Genomic DNA, 19,332 nt, shown 5'->3' with positions numbered 1-19,332 from the left:
TCAACAAGGTAATTGAAATACAATACAGTGATGCAGTAAGAAGTTATGTTATGGTGTGTTATGTTAAATGGGGACCTAGAAACTACGGAGAGGCTCCGTCCCCGCCGCAGCCACAGTGGTCCACAAGCCCACGTCGACTGCCGCAGCCCACTTCACAGCTCCGCCGCCCCACACCGAACCCAGGGTTATTGTGCGGTTCGGCCCCCGGTGGACTCCCAGGGAACGTCTCACAGCAGACGAGTGTAACACTTACGTTTGCGTGCTAGAGTAATGGTGGTGTACGCGTACGTGGAGAACTTGTTTGCGCAGCAATCGCCGATATAGTGTAGCTGAGGCGGAATAAGGGGAACCAGCCCGCATTTGCCGAGGCAGATGGAAAACCGCCTAAAAACCATCCACGGACTGGCCGGCTCACCGGACCTCGACACAGATCCGCCGGGCGGATTCGTGCCGGGGACCGGCTCTCCTTCCCTCTCGGAACAGTAAGAAGTTACTACAGCATTTACTGGAATTGATAGAATTAAAACAAGGAAGATATGGCACTTTGGCGAAACATAATGAAGGCAAAACTATTATTGAATATGGGGAAACAGGACTAGACAGAACTCACGAATAAAATGATAAGCACTTTTAGTTACAGAAGATGTTTATGTCATACTACTAAAAACAAGCACATTATAACCTCGCATTGTTAATGCAATTGTAATACTTTTCATTATGTATAATACTGTTTCCAACAAATTTGTAAAATTTACTGACATAATCGTTTCATACTAGCTATAAATTTTATAAAATTCTTATTTGCTAACGGAGATTACAACGAAATTCATACCAGCTTTTCGCTGCTGTTTTCAAGAGTCTAAATAGTTTCAAGGTACTCACAGAGTTTTTAATTTCGTCCCTCATTATTCGTTGCAGAAATTACCACATTACCTTTCTGAGTTCTGTGAAACTCTCTCTGCAGAGTATTTTTTGTACCAGAACTGTGTCAGCTTTTCAGTAAAGGTGCACATGTATCACAGACACGCTTTTCGTCAATTCCAAAGTAACGAAACATTTCTCAACATCTTTCTCCATACCTACATGCAGCAAGGTGCTGCCACATTTTCACATCACAGACGTTTTCATATACAGATTCTGACTCAGTATCACAGTCGTGCTTTACTACGTAACTGAGCGTCTACTCGGCTTTGACTTTCACTCTACGTCCTGCGAGGAACTGGACGATCGCCTGAGCAGACAGATACAGTACATAGGCTGCGATGGCGGCGACTAGTAGAACGAATGCGACGACGTCCAGCAGCAGCCGCTGCCACCAGTGCAGATCGAGGGCGGCACTGCGCAAGTGCGGGGCCCCCTTGTGACGTATCACGTACTCCAGCCACCACACCGCGCGCTCCACAGACTCCGCCTTGTGCTCGCGGAATATCGACGACAATGTCCTCATGTTGTCCTTGTACCTACAAATAAAAGAACGCTACATCATTGGGCCTTACACGTAAGTACAGTAACGCAATAAGAGAAACGCAGAAACAGGAAATTCGTCAAATTATAGCCAGAATGGCAATAGTGGCCAGACAGAGAGAGGTTATGTAGAGAGAGAGAGGTCATGCATGCGTGAGGTACGGTTGCCTGTGTGAACGTGCGCGTGTTTTCTTTTCTTTTTGGAAGAAGACTTCGGGCTGAAGGTCAGTGTGTAAACCACTTCAGAAATTCAGGTTTGGAATATAACTTTACACATACATTTGTTTACATGCTTGTTCTCTGAAACTTCAGAAGTATATGTTGTTATCTATGAACGGTACCTGTTCTCTTCCGCAACTTTTCATCGTTACAGATATAAACAAAATTGTGTCCTGTAACATACAAGAAATGCGACAGTGATTTAAAATTTTGTGAACCACTGCATGGTCTCTCTCTCTTTCTTACTCACACACACACACACACACACACACACACACACACACTCACACATATACATCTCTTTTTCATTCTCTAGTAGGTTTTGTCCTAAGCAGGAATTCCTCTTGTTGGAAAGTGCAGGACCTCTGACTTGCGTGAAAAGACGTGACTTGCATAAAAAGACGGTGCGGCTGGCATCGATTGTGTGGGAAGGCACCTAGTTTTTGTAAGTCAATGGCATGACGTGACAAACATAATTCTGTCAGCGCGGGGCAGCAGGTGGAACGACATTCTTCTGTGGGTATTCGAACGAGCCGATATTGCCAACAACGAGTGAATATGGCAGCATGCAACTGGACATTTCGATTGTTCCATTAAGTTCAAATATGTAACTATCGGGGCATAAATGAAATCGAGCAGATAACGATGTGTTCAACTGAAGTCGTCCTGATTTAGTTTTCAGTTTTATTCGTGGAGTTTATAGTTTTCGCAGTAACATCTCACTCCACTTCAGTTTAATCTTTGCCATGTATTCTGATCAATGAGTGTGACGTCAGTCTCATTTCGAATATCATTTCGCAGTGCTTGGCTTATAGTATCCTTGCATTTGACTCGTTGCTTGCGTTTACGCAGCCATTAAGAGTTGCCGGCCCCTGTGGCCGAGCTGTTCTAGGCGCTTCAGTCCGGAGGCGCGCTGCTGTTGCGGTCGCAGGTTCGAATCCTGCCTCGGGCATGGATGTATGTGATGTCCTTAGGTTAGTTAGGTTTAAGTAGTTTTAAGTATAGGGGACTGATGACCTCAGATGTTAAGTCCCATAGTGCTTGGAGCCATTTGAACCATTACGAGTTATACAATGTTCTTAAATGCACATGGCAGTCAGTAAATAAAGATCTTGTGAAAGCCCAAGAGATGCTCTTTGTGTGTTTCCTAGTAGAACTTATAGCATACCATTGGTATTTTCAAAGTTGTCTTATACATACGTGGAATAAATGTGTGTGAACCTTCTCAGAGATAGATGCACCACAACGGAATTATCCGAATAGGACATAAATCTTTAGATGTGACGTGCATATACAGACAAACAAATGATTAGAATTACAGAAAAATTGGATGATTTATTCAAGAGAAAGAGTTTCATAAATTGAGCAAGTCGATGACGCGTTGGCCCACCTCTGCCCTTATGGAAGCTGTTATTCGGCTTAGCATTGATTGACAGAGTCTATGGATATCTTCGTGAGGGATATTGCGCCAGATTATGTCCGGTTGGCACGTTAGATAGTCATAATACTGAGCTGGTTAGAAGGCTCTTCCCATAATGCTCCAAAGACTCTGAACTGGGGAGAGATCCGGCTTGTAGGCCGAGGTAGGGTTTGGTAAACGCGAAGACAAACAAAAGAAACACTCGCCGTGTGCGAGAGGGTATTATCCTTTTGAAATGTAAGGGCAACAAAACGTGGCATAGAATATCGTCGACATACGGCTGTGCTGTAAGGCTGCCACGAATAACATCCAATGTGGTCCTGCTATGAAATGAAATGGAATTCCAGAGCATTACTTCCGGTTGCCAACCGCTGCTCGGGGCGCTAATCCTCAGTCTTCTGCAGTATTTTTCAGAAACAAATGTTTGCAGGCATATTCCATACTGGTAATTACAAAGGTATCACTTTCAACTGTTCAACTGCGTGTGAATTCCTAAGGGACCAAACTGCGGAGGTCATCGGTCCCTAGTCATACACACTACATAAACTAATTTATACTGACTAATGCTAAGAACAACACACACACACACACACACACACACACACACACACACACACACATGCCCGAGCCGAGGGAGAACTCGAACCTCCGGCGGGAGGGGTCCGCAGTCCGTGACATGGCGCCTCACACCGCGCGGCCACTACGCGCGGTTATCGCTTTCACCTTCAGTACTATTTAAGCGCCATTTTTAGTAGCAATTTTCCAGTATGATCACTTCAGTAAGGAACGTCATGAATGATATGAATTTTAAAAATCATTTTTCTAATAAATGCTCCATATCATCGACCACTAAAATTGACCATTTTGTTTCTTTCTTTCACACGATTAAATATCTGCAACACACTGTGACGTAAGTCTAACTAGTTTATGTATAAAAGATGGATTGCGTGGTATATGTTCAGATCCAAATACTTGTTGAGATATGGGCCATTTTGTTGGGACTAAGAGGGCAATTTAAGTAGCAACACTCTCGTAGTGCGAACTGAGGTCTGGTTCGCACTCCGTCGGAAAGTAATACAAGGTTACAAACAGCTGGCTGGGATCCCCTTTTACATGATGCTGATATTCCAGATATTGGAGTGGAGAGAAAAATCCTCGACGAAGAAAGAGTTGAAATTGCCAATTTATTCGAAATGTAGAGCGTTTTCTGTCTGTGAATCAACAAATAGTATGTTATTTGGAACAAGGATAACACATAAAAATGTCACATGCACGTTCGTCAGGGAACATGTGTTGTTTTCTGTATCGACAAGCTCATAAACGCAGCTAAATACGTTGATTACGAATGTTTTAGTATTACATGGAGCATAGATCAGATAGAGTGTTTGTCCGCAGCTCGTGGTCGTGTGGTAGCGTTCTCGCTTCCCACGCCCGGGTTCCCGGGTTCGATTCCCGGCGGGGCCAGGGATTTTCTCTGCCTCGTGATGACTGGGTGTTGTGTGATGTCCTTAGGTTAGTTAGGTTTAAGTAGTTCTAAGTTCTAGGGGACTGATGACCGTATATGTTAAGTCCCATAGCGCTCAGAGCTATTTTTTTTCTAACCGCAGAAAACGTGCTTCCAATAGAAATCCATTGAGGAATGAAAGCTGTGTACGGCGATGATTGTATGGAAATCAGTTATGAGCGACGTTGGGTTGCTCGTACTCGTAATGAAGGAAACGGGGGTACTAAACTCAACGTGTATCTCAGAGCTCGGAGCGTTCTCAAAACTTAAAGAACGCCTTCGAGGACTTCACTTCTATAGTGATGCTGCGGTGCAGGCAGACGTGAGGTTGTGGCTCCGTCAGCAATGTCAAACATTCTACAGTGATGGTAACAACAAACTGGCCGCTGAGGGAAATGTGTTCGTCGCCAGGGTGACTATGCCGAGAAAAAAGTATCTTGACATGAATGGTAAAGACGTAGATCGTTGATAAAGTTTGTATTATCTAAAAAGCTTTAAGAGTTGTCACATAAAACATTCGGAAGCCAACTGATGATGATGAGATAGAGTGTTTTCCTCTGCAAACAGCAAGAATGTAACAAAGAGCTCTAAACCTGATGAGCTACAACCTGTATCTGAATGTATTATTTTATACTCACGTTTTCACAGACAAGTGATATCCGGGTCTCACACGCTTCAAACCATCAATACTGCACTTGAATTCGTAGGACCTACTGATCCGATCTGAGTTTTAATACTGCTTTTTAAGTCATGAAGATTAAGACCATTTGATTGTAATAATCCAATAGGTCGTCAAGTATGAGAAAAACACGTAAACGTTGACTTACTTGGAGTCGTGGAGGACGCTCCGCAAATCCCTCAGCAGGGTGTCCTTGGTGACGTCACTGTACTCCAGCCAGACTCCTATTCCCGCCTGCTGTATTTTGGCGGCGTTGTGCGCCTGGTCGGAGAAGAACGGGATGACGAGCAGCGGCACGGCGTGGTACGTGGCTTCATTGAGACTCTGCAGGCCGCCTTGCGTTATGAAGAGCCGCACGTTTGGATGGGCTGTAACAACAAAACAACCAAAACGTTATTACAAGTCTGAAAATTCCATAACGATTTCCGAGATTTAATGTCCCATGCGTCTAGCACCAACTACCATTCAACGTTGGAAGTCTGTTAATTCCCGTCGTGCGGTGATAATCACGTCCGAAACCTTTTCACATCAATGATCTGAGTACAAATGACAGCTCCGCCAATGCACTGCCCTTTTGTACTTTGTGTACACGATACTACCGCCATCTGTATTTGTGCATATCGCTATCCCGTGACTTTTGTCACCTCAGTGTCTTCAGCTAGTCGACAAACATTAAACTACTGTTGTGATTCCACTGTGCAGCAAGGGGACGGGCACCCATATGCTAATCGTGGAACGAGGACGGTCACTTAAAGCGCTGCCATGTCTACGTTGTAGCGGCAGTTGGACCGCGCGCCAATGACTTGGGCCGGTCGCTTTCTGTAGCTTGGTAAATGCTGTTCGAGGAAACGACAGAGAAAGGATTAGGGCTCCGTAACTGCGCGGTTCTGTAAAGATTCACCTTTCACCCTGACTATAGATAAGTGTCGGAACCGCCGCCGCATCGAGTAACCATCTTAATTTCCCGTAAATAGTGTGACAACCAAACAAACTGAAAATATAAGGGTCAGTCGAATGAAAATGAGACAGATGGTAAAAAGTAAGTAAAGCTCAATGCCTTCATGAAAAATGTTTGTGGTTGCCAACAGACACATGATTATACCCAGGCGTGCACCTGTTCGTCCGAAGCAAATGGACGGCCATGATTGTCTATCTACAGAGCTCGAGTGGGCAGAGATCGCGACGTGGACGATGGGTATGGGCTTCCCAGCGAAACTTCCACAATGTAACCAAAACAGCCTTGGCAACATGTGGACGGACACTGTCCAGGAAGAGAAAAATGCCGCCCGTCAACACTCCTACGCGTTTGGACTCGATGGCGCGCTTCAGTTTTTTCAAACTGTCCAAGTACCACCGTGCATTAGTTGTGGAGCCGTGTTCCAGAAAGTCAATCAGCAGCGGGGTCTTGCAGTCGAAGAAAATGGTCATGATGACTTTACCGGAGCTGGCGTGTCTGTTGGTTCGACTATGCTGCAGAAATTTCGCTGGGAAGCCCTTATACATCCTCCATATAGTCCCGATTTCTCACAATGCGATTTCCATATTTTTGGAACCCTGGACAAAAACATTCGTGGCCGTCGATTAGCTTTGGACGAAGAAATGGGCGCCGGGGCACAATAATGGTTTCGCAGGCAACTGCAAACATTTTTCCATGAAGGCACTGACCATCTTGTCTCACACTGCGACAAATGCATTAGCAGTTATGGCGATGACTTTTGAAATAATAAACGATTTACTTAATTTTTCATCTGTCTCGTTTTCATTTGACTGCCCCTTGTATACAGGGTGTTACAAAAAGGTACGGCCAAACTTTCAGGAAACATTCCTCACACACACAGAAAGAAAAGATGTTATGTGGACATGTGTCCGGAAACGCTTAATTTCCATGTTAGAGCTCATTTTAGTTTCGTCCACCTACGCTCAATGGATGACGTTATCATGATTTCATACGGGATACTCTACCTGTGCTGTTAGAACATGTGCCTTTACAAGTACGACACAACATGTGGTTCATGTACGATGGAGCTCCTGCAGATTTCAGTCGAAGTGTTCGTATGCTTCTCAACAACAGATTCGGTGAGCGATGGATTGGTAGAGGCGGACCAATTCCATGGCCTCCACGCTCTCCTGACCTCAACCCTCTTGACTTTCATTTATGGGGGCATTTGAAAGCTCTTGTCTAGCCGGTCGAAGTGGCCGTGCGGTTAAAGGCGCTGCAGTCTGGAACCGCAAGACCGCTACGGTCGCAGGCTCGAATCCTGCCTCGGGCATAGATGTTTGTGATATCCTTAGGTTAGTTAGGTTTAACTAGTTCTAAGTTCTAGGGGACTAATGACCTCAGCAGTTGAGTCCCATAGCGCTCAGAGCCATTTGAACCATTTGAAAGCTCTTGTCTACGCAACCCCGATACCAAATGTAGAGACTCTTCGTGCTCGTATTGTGGACGGCTGTGATACAATACGCCATTCTCCAGGGCTGCATCAGCGCATCATGGATTCCATGCGACGGAGGGTGGATGCATGTATCCTCGCTAACGGAGGACATTTTGAACATTTCCTGTAACAAAGTGTTTGAAGTCACGCTGGTACGTTCTGTTGCTGTGTGTTTCCATTCCATGATTACTGTGATTTGAAGAGAAGTAATAAAATGAGCTGTAACATGGAAAGTAAGCGTTTCCGGACACATGTCCACATAACATCTTTTCTTTGTTTATGTGTGAGGAATGTTTCCTGAAAGTTTGGCCGTACCTTTTTGTAACACCCTGTATAGGTATTGCTAATGTCGCAATATTTCCCCTCGCTCTGCGCAATGTAAAATCTGCAATTTTCTAGAGTCGCAGACTGCTAGCAGTTCGCCAGAATCCTTATATGAATAAAAAAATCTGTACTCAAATCAGATTCCAGAAGGGGACGAGCACCGCCTCTTGCTACACTCACGGGCGCCAATAGTTAGAAATAAGAGAAAGCCTGAACGCCCTAACGATGTTATCTGTAAAAAATGCATAAATGAAAATAAAATAAACTATTTATAACAGTATAATTTAAATAACACAGGGTGAATAGGTCCGATTTGAATCCGTGGCTGACTTGGAGTGCCGTCTTCGTGCATAGCCTGGCCAGCCAGCTGTGGGACGTGACACACTAATGAGAGAGTTGAAGCCAGTTTCGGTGTTCTGAATTCTGGGCCCTCTTTGGGACCGCCAGGCTTCAGCTTCGATTCGTGAACTTCAGTTAACTTTTGGATTTTTAGGTCTTAACTGTTATTTTCTTATTGATACCTAAAGGTCTGTTGGGATCACTGCGATTTCTTAGCTGCTCTGTGTCACCACTAGTTGGTTCCTTGAATTGTGGCTGTTGTGTGCTTTTCCTCAGTCGATACTGGCCTGGGTTGTTTGTTAACAGGATATCTTAAATATGGCCGGGTGCCGGTTTCGGGATACCTTCGGGCATTGCAGACGTCATCGCTCTGTTAATTATATTGGATTAGGAGGTGCCTGGGTCTCAAAATTTGCAATTGCTGAGGCTATGTAATTGGGTTTGGCAGCCTAGTTTTCTTTCGGGCATTTCATCGTCGTCCTAGAAGTGGTATCTTGCAGTGACACGGGTATACAAACTGGCTAGTTGTTGCTTTCACGTTATTAACCTTGCTGTGTTAATATTTGTTTAGCCGGTCTGTACCCAACGAAAAGGGCCTTGGAAGTTCGGTCCTCTCGTTGTAACCTTTCTTGGCCATCCTATTTGGTGTAGTCTTGTGCTCCTTGCTATAAGCCTTCTGGTGCATCCCGTGTGAGCAGGCAATTCAAACTCTTGGTAACTTAATGAAGGAATTACTCATGGAAGCCTTCCTGTTTTGTACTTGGTAGTCTTACTTAACTGAAGCAGTTATTAAAGGAAGCCTGCTTGTTTTCTATTTGGTAATTTCACTAAACTGAAGCTATTATCATTGAAGGCCTGCCTGTTTTCTGTTTGGTAATTTTACTTAACTGAAGCTGTAATTACTGACGGGCTGCCTGTTTTGCATTTGATAATTTTGGTTAACTGATGCTGTCAACATTGAAGGCCTTCTGTTTTCTTTTTGGTAATTCTAGTTAACTGAAGCTGTTTTTATTGAAGGCCCGCCTGTTTTGTATTTGGTAATTTTACTTAACTGAAGCTGATGTGATTGAAGGCCTGCCTGTTTTCTATTCGGCAATTCTACGTAAATGAAGCTATTGTTATTGAAAGCCTGTCTGTTTTCTACTTGATAATTTTACTCAACTTAAGCTGTAATTATTGAAGCCTGCCTGTTCCCTTTTAATTATATTGAGAGTTGTTTCATAATAAAGGTTAGCTGAAACTCTTATTAAAATTGAAACAATTGCGCCCTCGGTCACAATGGGCTGTTCGTACCTGCCAATAGTCGCTCGCTTTCACGCATTACTGTTTATATATTTTGTAACTAACGCCCTTCTGGCCTGTTAACTATTTTATATGTGACATGTAAGTACTGCCTCTGTCTTTTACTGTTAGACAGTACTTACACTTTTTATATAAAAATGCCTTTTCCTATAATTTTGTAACTATGTTATAGGCCATTTTAATTGTTTCAATTCTGATAAAGGTACTCTTAGAAGTGTTGAAACTTAGTCCCTAAGACTAAAAATAATTGTGACCGAGGGCTCAATTGATTCAATTCTAATTTAGAAACGGTCACTGAACCAAGCTGCCATGTTTAAAACTTTGCGAAACTCTTATTAATCAAGGCCTACTTGTTTTTATTGCCCTATTATTGAAATCTGATATCTTACTCAGTCTAGGCTGTAAGTAACTGAAATTGTGATTGCCAAAGGCCTACCTGTTTCAGAGGTATTTGTGTCAGTAAGGTGGTAACAGAAAACGATACATGATGGTACATGGGCCCTGACTTTTTGTCTTACACCCCCTCATCTATAATTTCAGGTTTCACTAATGAAACAAAGCAATAAACACAGAAACAGAAGGAATGACGAGCTGCACAAGAAAACTGAAGAAATAAATGTAACGATGAGTAAACGTAGACTGATGTTTTACTGCCATCTGGTACGGGTGAATAATAACAGCACATGCAAGAGAGATTTTCAACGCGCCCACCGCCAAAAATATCCAGGATGTAAGTGGCTCCAAGAAATGAGATCTGAAAGAGGTGAAGACCGTAGAACATGGAATTCACAACAGTGATAGCTTTCGAAAGAACGTTTTGGATTCCAATCTCCAGGGAAAAGCAAAAAGAGAAATTGGAGCAAAGTTTTCAGTTCACAAACAACAGATCTGTGACGCGAATGAAAAATTATTGGAAAAACCGGAAGTTAAAACAGATGTAGTTATTTACGTGGTCCGTAGGAGACCCAAATTGTGTGAAGAGTAACAACAGCAGTAATTTTGGATTTACCGTCTTCGAATTGTCAATAAGAGCACTGTAGACAATTGCAACTGAGGTGCTGCAGACTGAGAGTGCTATCAACGTCAATAAAAACAAGAACATAGGGTGAGAACTGATAAAGTGTAAATAAAGAAACATTTTATTTACTGAAAAATAGTCGCATCATAATCTAGAAGGCTATCAAGTTACTATTAGGCTAAGACAGACTCAGAAGGGGATTGTACAAACTTCCAATCACCGATTTGGTTCAGATTCACTGGATGAGCAAGGCTAGACTAGTACTGCAGCATATGTAAATAGGAAGACGCAATTCTCAACTGTTTTTGAGATCGAGTGTGAAAACTTTAGGAGTGTTTATACACTTTGTCTACTCACAAATATAAAACCAGTTCGCAGCCAACCAATTAAGCACATAGCTTCATAAGAATGAGGTCTCTGGATCGAATCTGGCTGATGACACTTTTTTCCATTCTCACGTAATTCTAACAACAGATTTATTACGACTGTGAAAATTATCAATATTTAATGATTCTTTTTTTATTTAAACTATATCTATCCTGAAAAGGAGAATTTTGTTTTTCATAAGCAGATTGGAAAAAAAGAATATGATACACGAGACTTTCAATCAAATAAGTATCGTCATTTCATTTATATTATTTTATGTACATTCCTGACAAGTGTAATATGTAACCTATGGACATGGCGCGAATCAGGATGATACTGATTGAAGAAAGATGGAAAACAATAATTATTGCGGCATACCGAACGTGTGATGAACGCCGAATTTTTACAAGGGCATGGTTTTTCAGTGTGTCCATTGCAAAGCAAACTTGGTTTACATTCGTTAATGGTTCTTAGTCATCACACAGTTTAGCGACATACCACGTACTTTGTCAGAAGAAGTGGGAATGACGTGTCAGAATAACGTACGACTCAGCACTTATGAAACTAACAGCTTACTCGCCCAGTTGTGGGTTACTTGGATGTTACCGGTCATACAAAATATATAATGAAGACTAAAATTTCCAAACTTGATTTTCTCGAAAACAGTTGAGAGTTGCGTCTTCTTGGTTATATATGGTGAAGTCCTAATCACGTCCAAACACCCTGTCAATATGAATCAAATCGCTGGGGGGGGGGGGGGGGGGGGTAAGGTCCCTTTTCAGCAAATATAGCAAGCTACGTGCCTAGTATGTCCTGCTGCGGCAGCCACTTGCTGACCATGAGGTTGTTTGGCTGACCAGGAAGGGAGTCGTTTTCCCACTTCCAGAGGACCCTCTGGGGCAGCTCCCGGAATGCTTCGACGAACGCCTGTCGCTTCCACTCTGGCATCGCATTGCTGCGTACGTTGGAGCCCAGGCTGAAGTAGATCACGCCGTCTTCCGCCTCGTCCAGGAACTTCTTGATGTCCTGAAGACAATGCACATACAAACTGTCAGCCGCACATGTGAGTATATCCTGTATGCCGAGAGATGGGAAGGCGCTGCTGCACGAATTTGTTGAGGCAAATGTAGTATCGGTACAGCCTTGTTAGGCACAGATTCCCGATTTATTGCTTAACGATTTCTTTTTGCCCTCATATGTCACATAAAAATTGATTGAACAGCAATTTTCATTGGCTCAAGCTTTCCAAAACAACGTTTTTGACATGCCAACATCAGAGTGTAAAAATATTTTCGCAACTGTTGCGAACACATGCAGAAATGTTTAAATTTTAAAAGCGAATGTTTTGGGAAAGAATAAAACAAATTGAACCAAAAATGTTTTCTTTCGTTAGTTTTGTATACAACCCGAAAGACGACCTAGTAACCCCTTGTTTCATACAGTAGTGGAAATCATGTAAGGCAAGGTTACGTGAAAGTAACAGTACAATGTCTGAAGCATACATGTATCGAATCGTAGATACATAAAAGACATAAACAACCATGATGGAATTACAAAGTTTCTTTCAAGACACGAGTAACAAGTTAAAGTGTTTACACTTCCTGGATGGAAATTGGGATAAAGGCACTCACCGGCCTGTTGTGTTATTGCACTGTTAGTACTTTGTCCAACCTCCGTTCTTCCTAATTACTTCAAAAATTCTCTTTGGCGTCGCTTTTGTAAAGGTTTGCAATTCTTTCCACGTAATTGTTGCCCACGCTTCTCGTACCTCTGTTTTCGGCTCACATACGGCCTCAAACTGCCTTCCATTGTGATAAACACGCCTTGCAAGTATTCCACAAAACCTTTCCACGGGGTTCAATTCCAGGCCGGGGCAAGACATCGATATCTTTATCTTCAAACCACTTTTTCGTTCTAGCACAACCATATACAGATGCATTATCTTGTTGTAACATTAGACTTTCATTTCCTAGGTCCTCACATATTCTATCGATTTTGTTTGCAGCATCTCAGTATACACAGAGTTCATTCAAGCGCTCAGCCAAACAATGCGTGATTTAGTTCTAGGGCAGGAGGCTGCCGAAACCATAATATTTTCATCATCAAAACTTCTCCTCATTCTCATCTGCTGCTCTGCCCTCGGATCATGCCAATAATACTGAAATCCATCCTGCCCACCTAAATTAAACGTCGTCTCATCACTGAAGACCACTTTATCCGATTCTGAAGTCCGTGACATATATTTTTCAGCAAATTCCAATCTAACCTTTTTTTGTTTGAGTGTTAATGCGGTTTTCTGCAGTCGTTTCCTGAATGCAAGATGTTTGTCGTGTGACAACATGTGTCCTACACGTCTGGCAGTTACTGGCAACTGTAAATCAGCAACGAGTTGATGCGAATAACGGTTAGCGCTCCTTTTTGCGCTAAAGTAACTCTGTCTATGCCTCAGATAATTTTTTACTCTGCCCATATTTTTTGGTTTTGTCCACATCCCGCGCTCAGTCCAAAGAAATTATCGGTAACTGTACTTGACCAGTTCATATTCTTGGCAATTTGAGGATTAGAGAGTCCCATTTCCTTGCACATCACACTGTAACTATTTTCCGCGTGGTATTGTCACAATCGTGGTTTATGTATACAACATTCATTGTCACTAACGGCGTCTGTTTTCTATCTGCAGTAAAGGCACGTACGCACACACTAAAACCACACAGAGCTCACTGCCTTTATACCGAGTTCCATCCTCTAACATCTGAATCGTTGTTATCTTGTCATATATTGTACTACTGACGTCAAATGCGATGCTATTTGACTGCATATGTCGGTATACTGGGTTTCATGCTACTGCATGGCCATTGACCACAACTATTCCAATGGATAATGTTAATTTTCCTGCAAACATCCATGCTTTTATGCTGATTTCCACTACTGTGTAAGGAATTGTACTTTAACAGTGTAGCCTTGCGGGATTAGCCGAGCGGTCTGAGGCGTTGCAGTCATGGACTGTGCGGCTGATCCCGGCGGAGGTTCGAGTCCTCCCTCGGGCATGGGTGTGTGTGTGTGTTTGTCCTTAGGATAATTTAGGTTAAGTAGTGTGTAAGCTTAGGCACTGATGACCTTAGCAGTTAAGTCCCATAAGATTTCACACACATTTGAACATTTTTTGTAACACTGTAGATATTAAACACAGCAACGTTAGCCTCAGCAGAACAAACCTTGGAGAGAGACTATGAATAACAATACCTTTGGCAGAGGCTTCTGTTCTGTGGCCACATGGATTCCGGTAACCTCGATGATGTTGGGCAGGTGCGGGCGAGGATATTCCAAGACGAAGTGGTTGACTGTTATGAGCAGACTGACGTTCTTGTCCGCTTCGTAGACAGACGGAGGATTTGGACCAAAGTACTTCCTCATGACTTCCTCTTGTAAAGGCATGGCCTGGTAGAACCACATGTACATCAGCCGCAGGTAGAAGTATGTGTTGTACAGCCGCTGCCAGAAGTCCATGCGGTCCGAGTAGCCGAGCCACATGTCCGGCATGTATGCCGGCTCCATAGGGCTTCCGAAGTTGTAGTAGACGGACGATGGAGCCGTGAGAGTCAGAAGCTTCGCCACAGGCGGTGAACCCATTCTGTGTAAGAGTCCGTAGTACGACATGAAGGCGAAACCCTCCAGTACTGCGAGGTCAAACGTTTCACCAGACCTGCAACCAAGAAGACGCCGGGGGCCGTTTAATGGCCGAAAACGCAGATAGTGCTCGTCTAACTTACACTACTGGCCATTAAAACTGCTACACCAAGAAGAAATGCAGATGATAAACGGGTATTCATTGTACAAATAAATTATACTAGAACTGACATGTGATTACATTTTCACGCAGTTTGGGTGCATAGATCCTGAGAAATCAGTACCCAGAACAACCACCTCTGGCCGTAATAACGGCCTTGATACGCCTGGGCATTGAGTCAAACAGAGCTTGGATGGCGTGTACACGTACAGCTGCCCGTGCAGCTTCAACACGATACCACAGTTCATCAAGAGTAGCGACTGGCGTATTGCGACGAGCCAGTTGCTCGGCCACCATTGACCAGACGTTTTCAATTGGTGAGAGATCTGGAGAATGTGCTGGCCAGGGCAGCAGTCGAACATTTTCTGTATCCAGAAAGGACCGTACAGGACCTGCAACATGTGGTCGTGCATTATCCTGCTGAAATGTAGGGTTTCGCAATGATCGAATGAAGGGTAGGGCCACGGGTCGTAACACATCTGAAATGTAACGTCCACTGTTCAAAGTGCCACCAATGCGAACAAGAGATGACCGAGACGTGTAACCAATGGCACCCCATACCATCACGCCGGGTGATACTCCAGTATGGCGATGACGAATACACCCTTCCAATGTGCGTTCACCGCGATTTCGCCAAACACGGATGCGACCATCATGATGCTGTAAACAGAACCTGGATTCATTCGAAAAAATGACGTTTTGGCATTCGTGCACCCAGGTTCGTCGTTGAGTACACCATCGCAGGCGCTCCTGTCTGTGATGCAGCGTCAAGGGTAACTACAGCCATGGTCTCCGAGCTGATAGTCCATGCTGCTGCAAACGTCGTCGAACTGTTCGTGCAGATGGCTGTTGTCTTGCAGACGCCCCCATCTGTTGACTCAGGGATCGAGACGTGGCTGCACGATCCGTTACAGCCATGCGGATAAGATGCCTGTCATCTCGACTGCTAGTGATACGAGGCCGCTGGGATCCAGCACGGCGTTCCGTATTACCCTCCTGAAGCCACCGATTCCATATTCTGCCAACAGTCATTGGATCTCGACCAACGCGAGCAGCAATGTCGCGATACGATAAACCGCAATCGCGATAGGCTACAATCCGACCTTTATCAAAGCCGGAAACGTGATGGTACGCATTTCTCCTCCTTACATGAGGCATCACAACAACGTTTCACGAGGGAACGCCGGTCAACTCCTTTTTGTGTATGAGAAATCGGTTGGAAACTTTCCTCGTGTCAGGTGTCGCCACCGGCGCCAACCTTGTGTGAATGCTCTGAAAAGCTAATCATTTGTATGTCACAGCATCTTCTTCCTGTCGGTTAAATTTCGCGTCTGTAGCACGTCATCTTCGTGGTGTAGCAATTTTAATGGCCAGTAGTGTAGTAATAGCGGTTCGCACAACACGCCACCATAGGATTATTTACGCGGTGAATCACATAAAACTTGCACCGCAAATATTGCGCGAACTGAAAGTGCTACTGGTGTGCGGTTTTGACAGAATGGATTGGTAGAGAGCGGCTCGTTTTGTTAGCCAGTCAACAGACTGTAATAATACTCAGAAAGAGTATTTTTTGTGCAAACATACACTTTTTTAAATACAGCAATGCCTATTGACATTTACAAACTAAAAGTAGGGTAAATCAGAGTGTCAGTGGTGTTTATTGCAGGATTCAAGTGCGAGTCATTTACAAGACACCGTATTTTGAAAAGTTCCCACACCGACTGTTGTACAGTACCTTAGGCAGCACACACTACTGAATAACACAAATGTATACACTAGTTATGTTGATGCTGACCTGTAATGAGGGAGTTTACTATCGCAGGTTGTGTTCTTAATGTTCACTGGTAGGAGCAGTTCATGCTTCCAGTCTACTATGGAACGACTGCTGCACGAGTGCTATCATTTCAGAGCAGATGTCCGAGCAGGACGCAGTAATATGTCGATGTATATCATCGGGTGCAGTTGGTATGTCCTTGTAGACAGCGTCTTTCAGCTTTCCCCACAGAAATGAGTCTACAGGCGTCAGATCCGGGGCGGCCTACGTAAATGTCCTCTGCGTCCAGTCCAACGATTTGGAAACAATTCGTGAAGACATGCTGCAGTAGTCTGTGGGCTATGGGCTGGACAGCCATCATGTTGGTACCACGCGTTCCTCCTAGTCTGCGGAGGAACGTGTTTCAGCATCTGTGGAAGACGGTCTGTTAGGAGACTGCCAACTTGTGCGCGTTCATTGCTCCATCTATTCCACACGGGCCTGCGAGCTGATGGTTCACTATCCCAAACCACATGTTTACATTACATGGACGCTGACTTTCCACCCGACGAAGCCAACGGGGATTGTCAGCAGATCAATAGAGCACGTTTCGGCGGTTTACCTTGCCATGATTGCTAAATGTGGCTTCAAAAAATGTTCAAATGTGTGTGAAATCTTATGGGACTCAACTGCTAAGGTCATCAGTCCCTAAGCTTACACACTACTTAACCTAAATTATTCTAAGGACAAACACACACACCCATGCCCGAGGGAGGACTCGAACCTCCGCCGGGACCAGCCGCACAGTCCATGACTGCAGCGCCTTAGACCCCTCGAAATGTGGCTTGATAACTAAAAACGATACATGATACTTCTGCTGTATCCTGCCTTAGTGCCCATGTACAGAAGTTAACACGATTCTCATAATCATTTCCAAGCAGCTCTTGATGGAGAGAGATGTGATTAGGGATGGAACTTATGTGGATGGAGAATGCGTAGAACACTTGCCTGACTCATGCCGCTTCCTCGTGTTATTGCGAGGGAACTAACATGTGGCTCAACTGCAACAGCAGCAACGACATTGATTTCTCCCTCTCCTGTCGTCGTTTGTTACCTTCTGTTACGTTGTTCAAAAATGGTTCAAATGGCTCTGAGCACTATGGGACTCAACTGCTGAGGTCATTAGTCCCCTAGAACTTAGAACTAGTTCAACCTAACTAACCTAAGGACATCACAAACATCCATGCCCGAGGCAGGATTCGAACCTGCGACCGTAGCGGTCTTGCGGTTCCAGACTGCAGCGCCTTTAACCGCACGGCCACTTCGGCCGGCTGTTACGTTGTCTAGGTGTTACACTACCGCTCTCACGTAACTGACTGAAGAGGTTGATAAGTAATTGACGAGATGGTTGACATCTGTTGGGATATCTTGCCGCAAACACCGCGCAAAAAGGAGCTGCATTCTTCCTTCATTCGGATTTTCTGCGGAGTGAATCCCATCGTCCACTCAAGCTCTACTGCTTGGACTGTCGTACACTAAATTACTTGCGAGTCGCAGTGCACTCAAGGCTCACACAAGCATACTGCAAGCATACATGACAACATCGTACCTAGCAACTACGCAGGCTGAATGGCACAAACAAGTGGCGGCGTCGAAACTTTTCGAAACACCATATCTCGTAAACGACTCGCACTAAAATCCTCCAACAAACACCATTGACATTCTAATTAACGGTAGTTTTAGGTTGTTCATGGCAAAAAAGTTCATGTTTGAACAAAAAATACGTTTTCTAAGTATTATTACAGTCTGTTTATTGGCTAACAGTACGAGATCATGATTACCAATCAATTCTATGAAAATCGCACATCAGTAGCACTTTCCATTTCCGCAATATCTACGGTGCAAGGTTTATGTGATATACCCTGTACAACCATGGAGCTGAGGTGCCCCTTGTTACGGTGTTATCTCAACTGCAGAATTTCATTAAACACATTTTTTAATCAAGTGCTGCCAGGAAACAATATATAGGTTGAAACTTCCTGGGAGATTAACACTGTTTTCGCCTGAGCTACCCAGGCAAGAATCATGACCCACCCTCAGATAATTCTCTTCCCTTCCAAATTTGGTGTCCTTATCCAGCACACACTGTTTGCCTGCCAGGGATTTTCAAAACAGTACACACTTCTCTGCCCAGTGAAAGACCCGCTATGGAGGATGGAAAGTCTTATAAAGAAAGTGTCACATATTTCTACAGGCGGTAGTATCGGCCAAAACTAGAACAAAAGTTCCTATAATGATACGTCCGGAAATCAGTACCTGTTGAGATATGGGACACTGTGGCAAGTATTATACCGTAATCGCTGGTTCAAAATGGTTCAAATGGCTCTGAGCACCATAGGACTTAACATCTGAGGTCATCAGTCCCCTATAACTTAGAACTACTTAAACCTAACTAACCTAAGGAAATCAGACACATCCATGCCCGAGGCGGGATTCGAACCTGCGACCGTAGCAGTCGCGTGGTTCCGGACTGAAGCGCCCAGAACTGCTCGGTCACAGCGGCCGGCCGCAATCGCTGGTGTAAGCCAGCTTAACAGGTGCTGTGTATTACAGTTTCTGGGCTCTGTATATCCACCGCTATTGGGGAATGTTGCCCTTGCAACACCTGTCATTTTGCATGACTTTTAACCGCCCCATTTTCTACGGATCCTGCGACAGTACCCCA

The 19,332-nt window shown here is 44.1% G+C and overlaps 1 protein-coding gene across 1 annotated transcript in view; it reads right to left on the bottom strand.

The window, feature by feature from the left end:
* Window positions 1-702: 702 nt before the first annotated feature.
* Window positions 703-19,332, bottom strand: part of LOC126456975 (UDP-glucosyltransferase 2-like) — a 39,561-nt gene continuing 20,931 nt past the window's right edge. Inside the window, exons 4-7 of the mRNA XM_050092919.1 lie at window positions 14,311-14,770; window positions 11,871-12,093; window positions 5,435-5,654; window positions 703-1,460 (exon numbers count right to left, since the gene is read on the bottom strand). Of these exons, the coding sequence (XP_049948876.1) occupies window positions 1,181-1,460; window positions 5,435-5,654; window positions 11,871-12,093; window positions 14,311-14,770 (1,183 nt within the window). The 3' untranslated portion in view covers window positions 703-1,180. The remainder of the gene's footprint in view (window positions 1,461-5,434; window positions 5,655-11,870; window positions 12,094-14,310; window positions 14,771-19,332) is intronic.

This window comes from Schistocerca serialis, chromosome 2 (genome assembly GCF_023864345.2).
Source record: "Schistocerca serialis cubense isolate TAMUIC-IGC-003099 chromosome 2, iqSchSeri2.2, whole genome shotgun sequence".
NCBI lineage: Eukaryota > Metazoa > Arthropoda > Insecta > Orthoptera > Acrididae > Schistocerca > Schistocerca serialis.
Note: the sequence above shows the minus strand (reverse complement) of the source record. Positions and strands in the feature narration are given on the sequence as shown.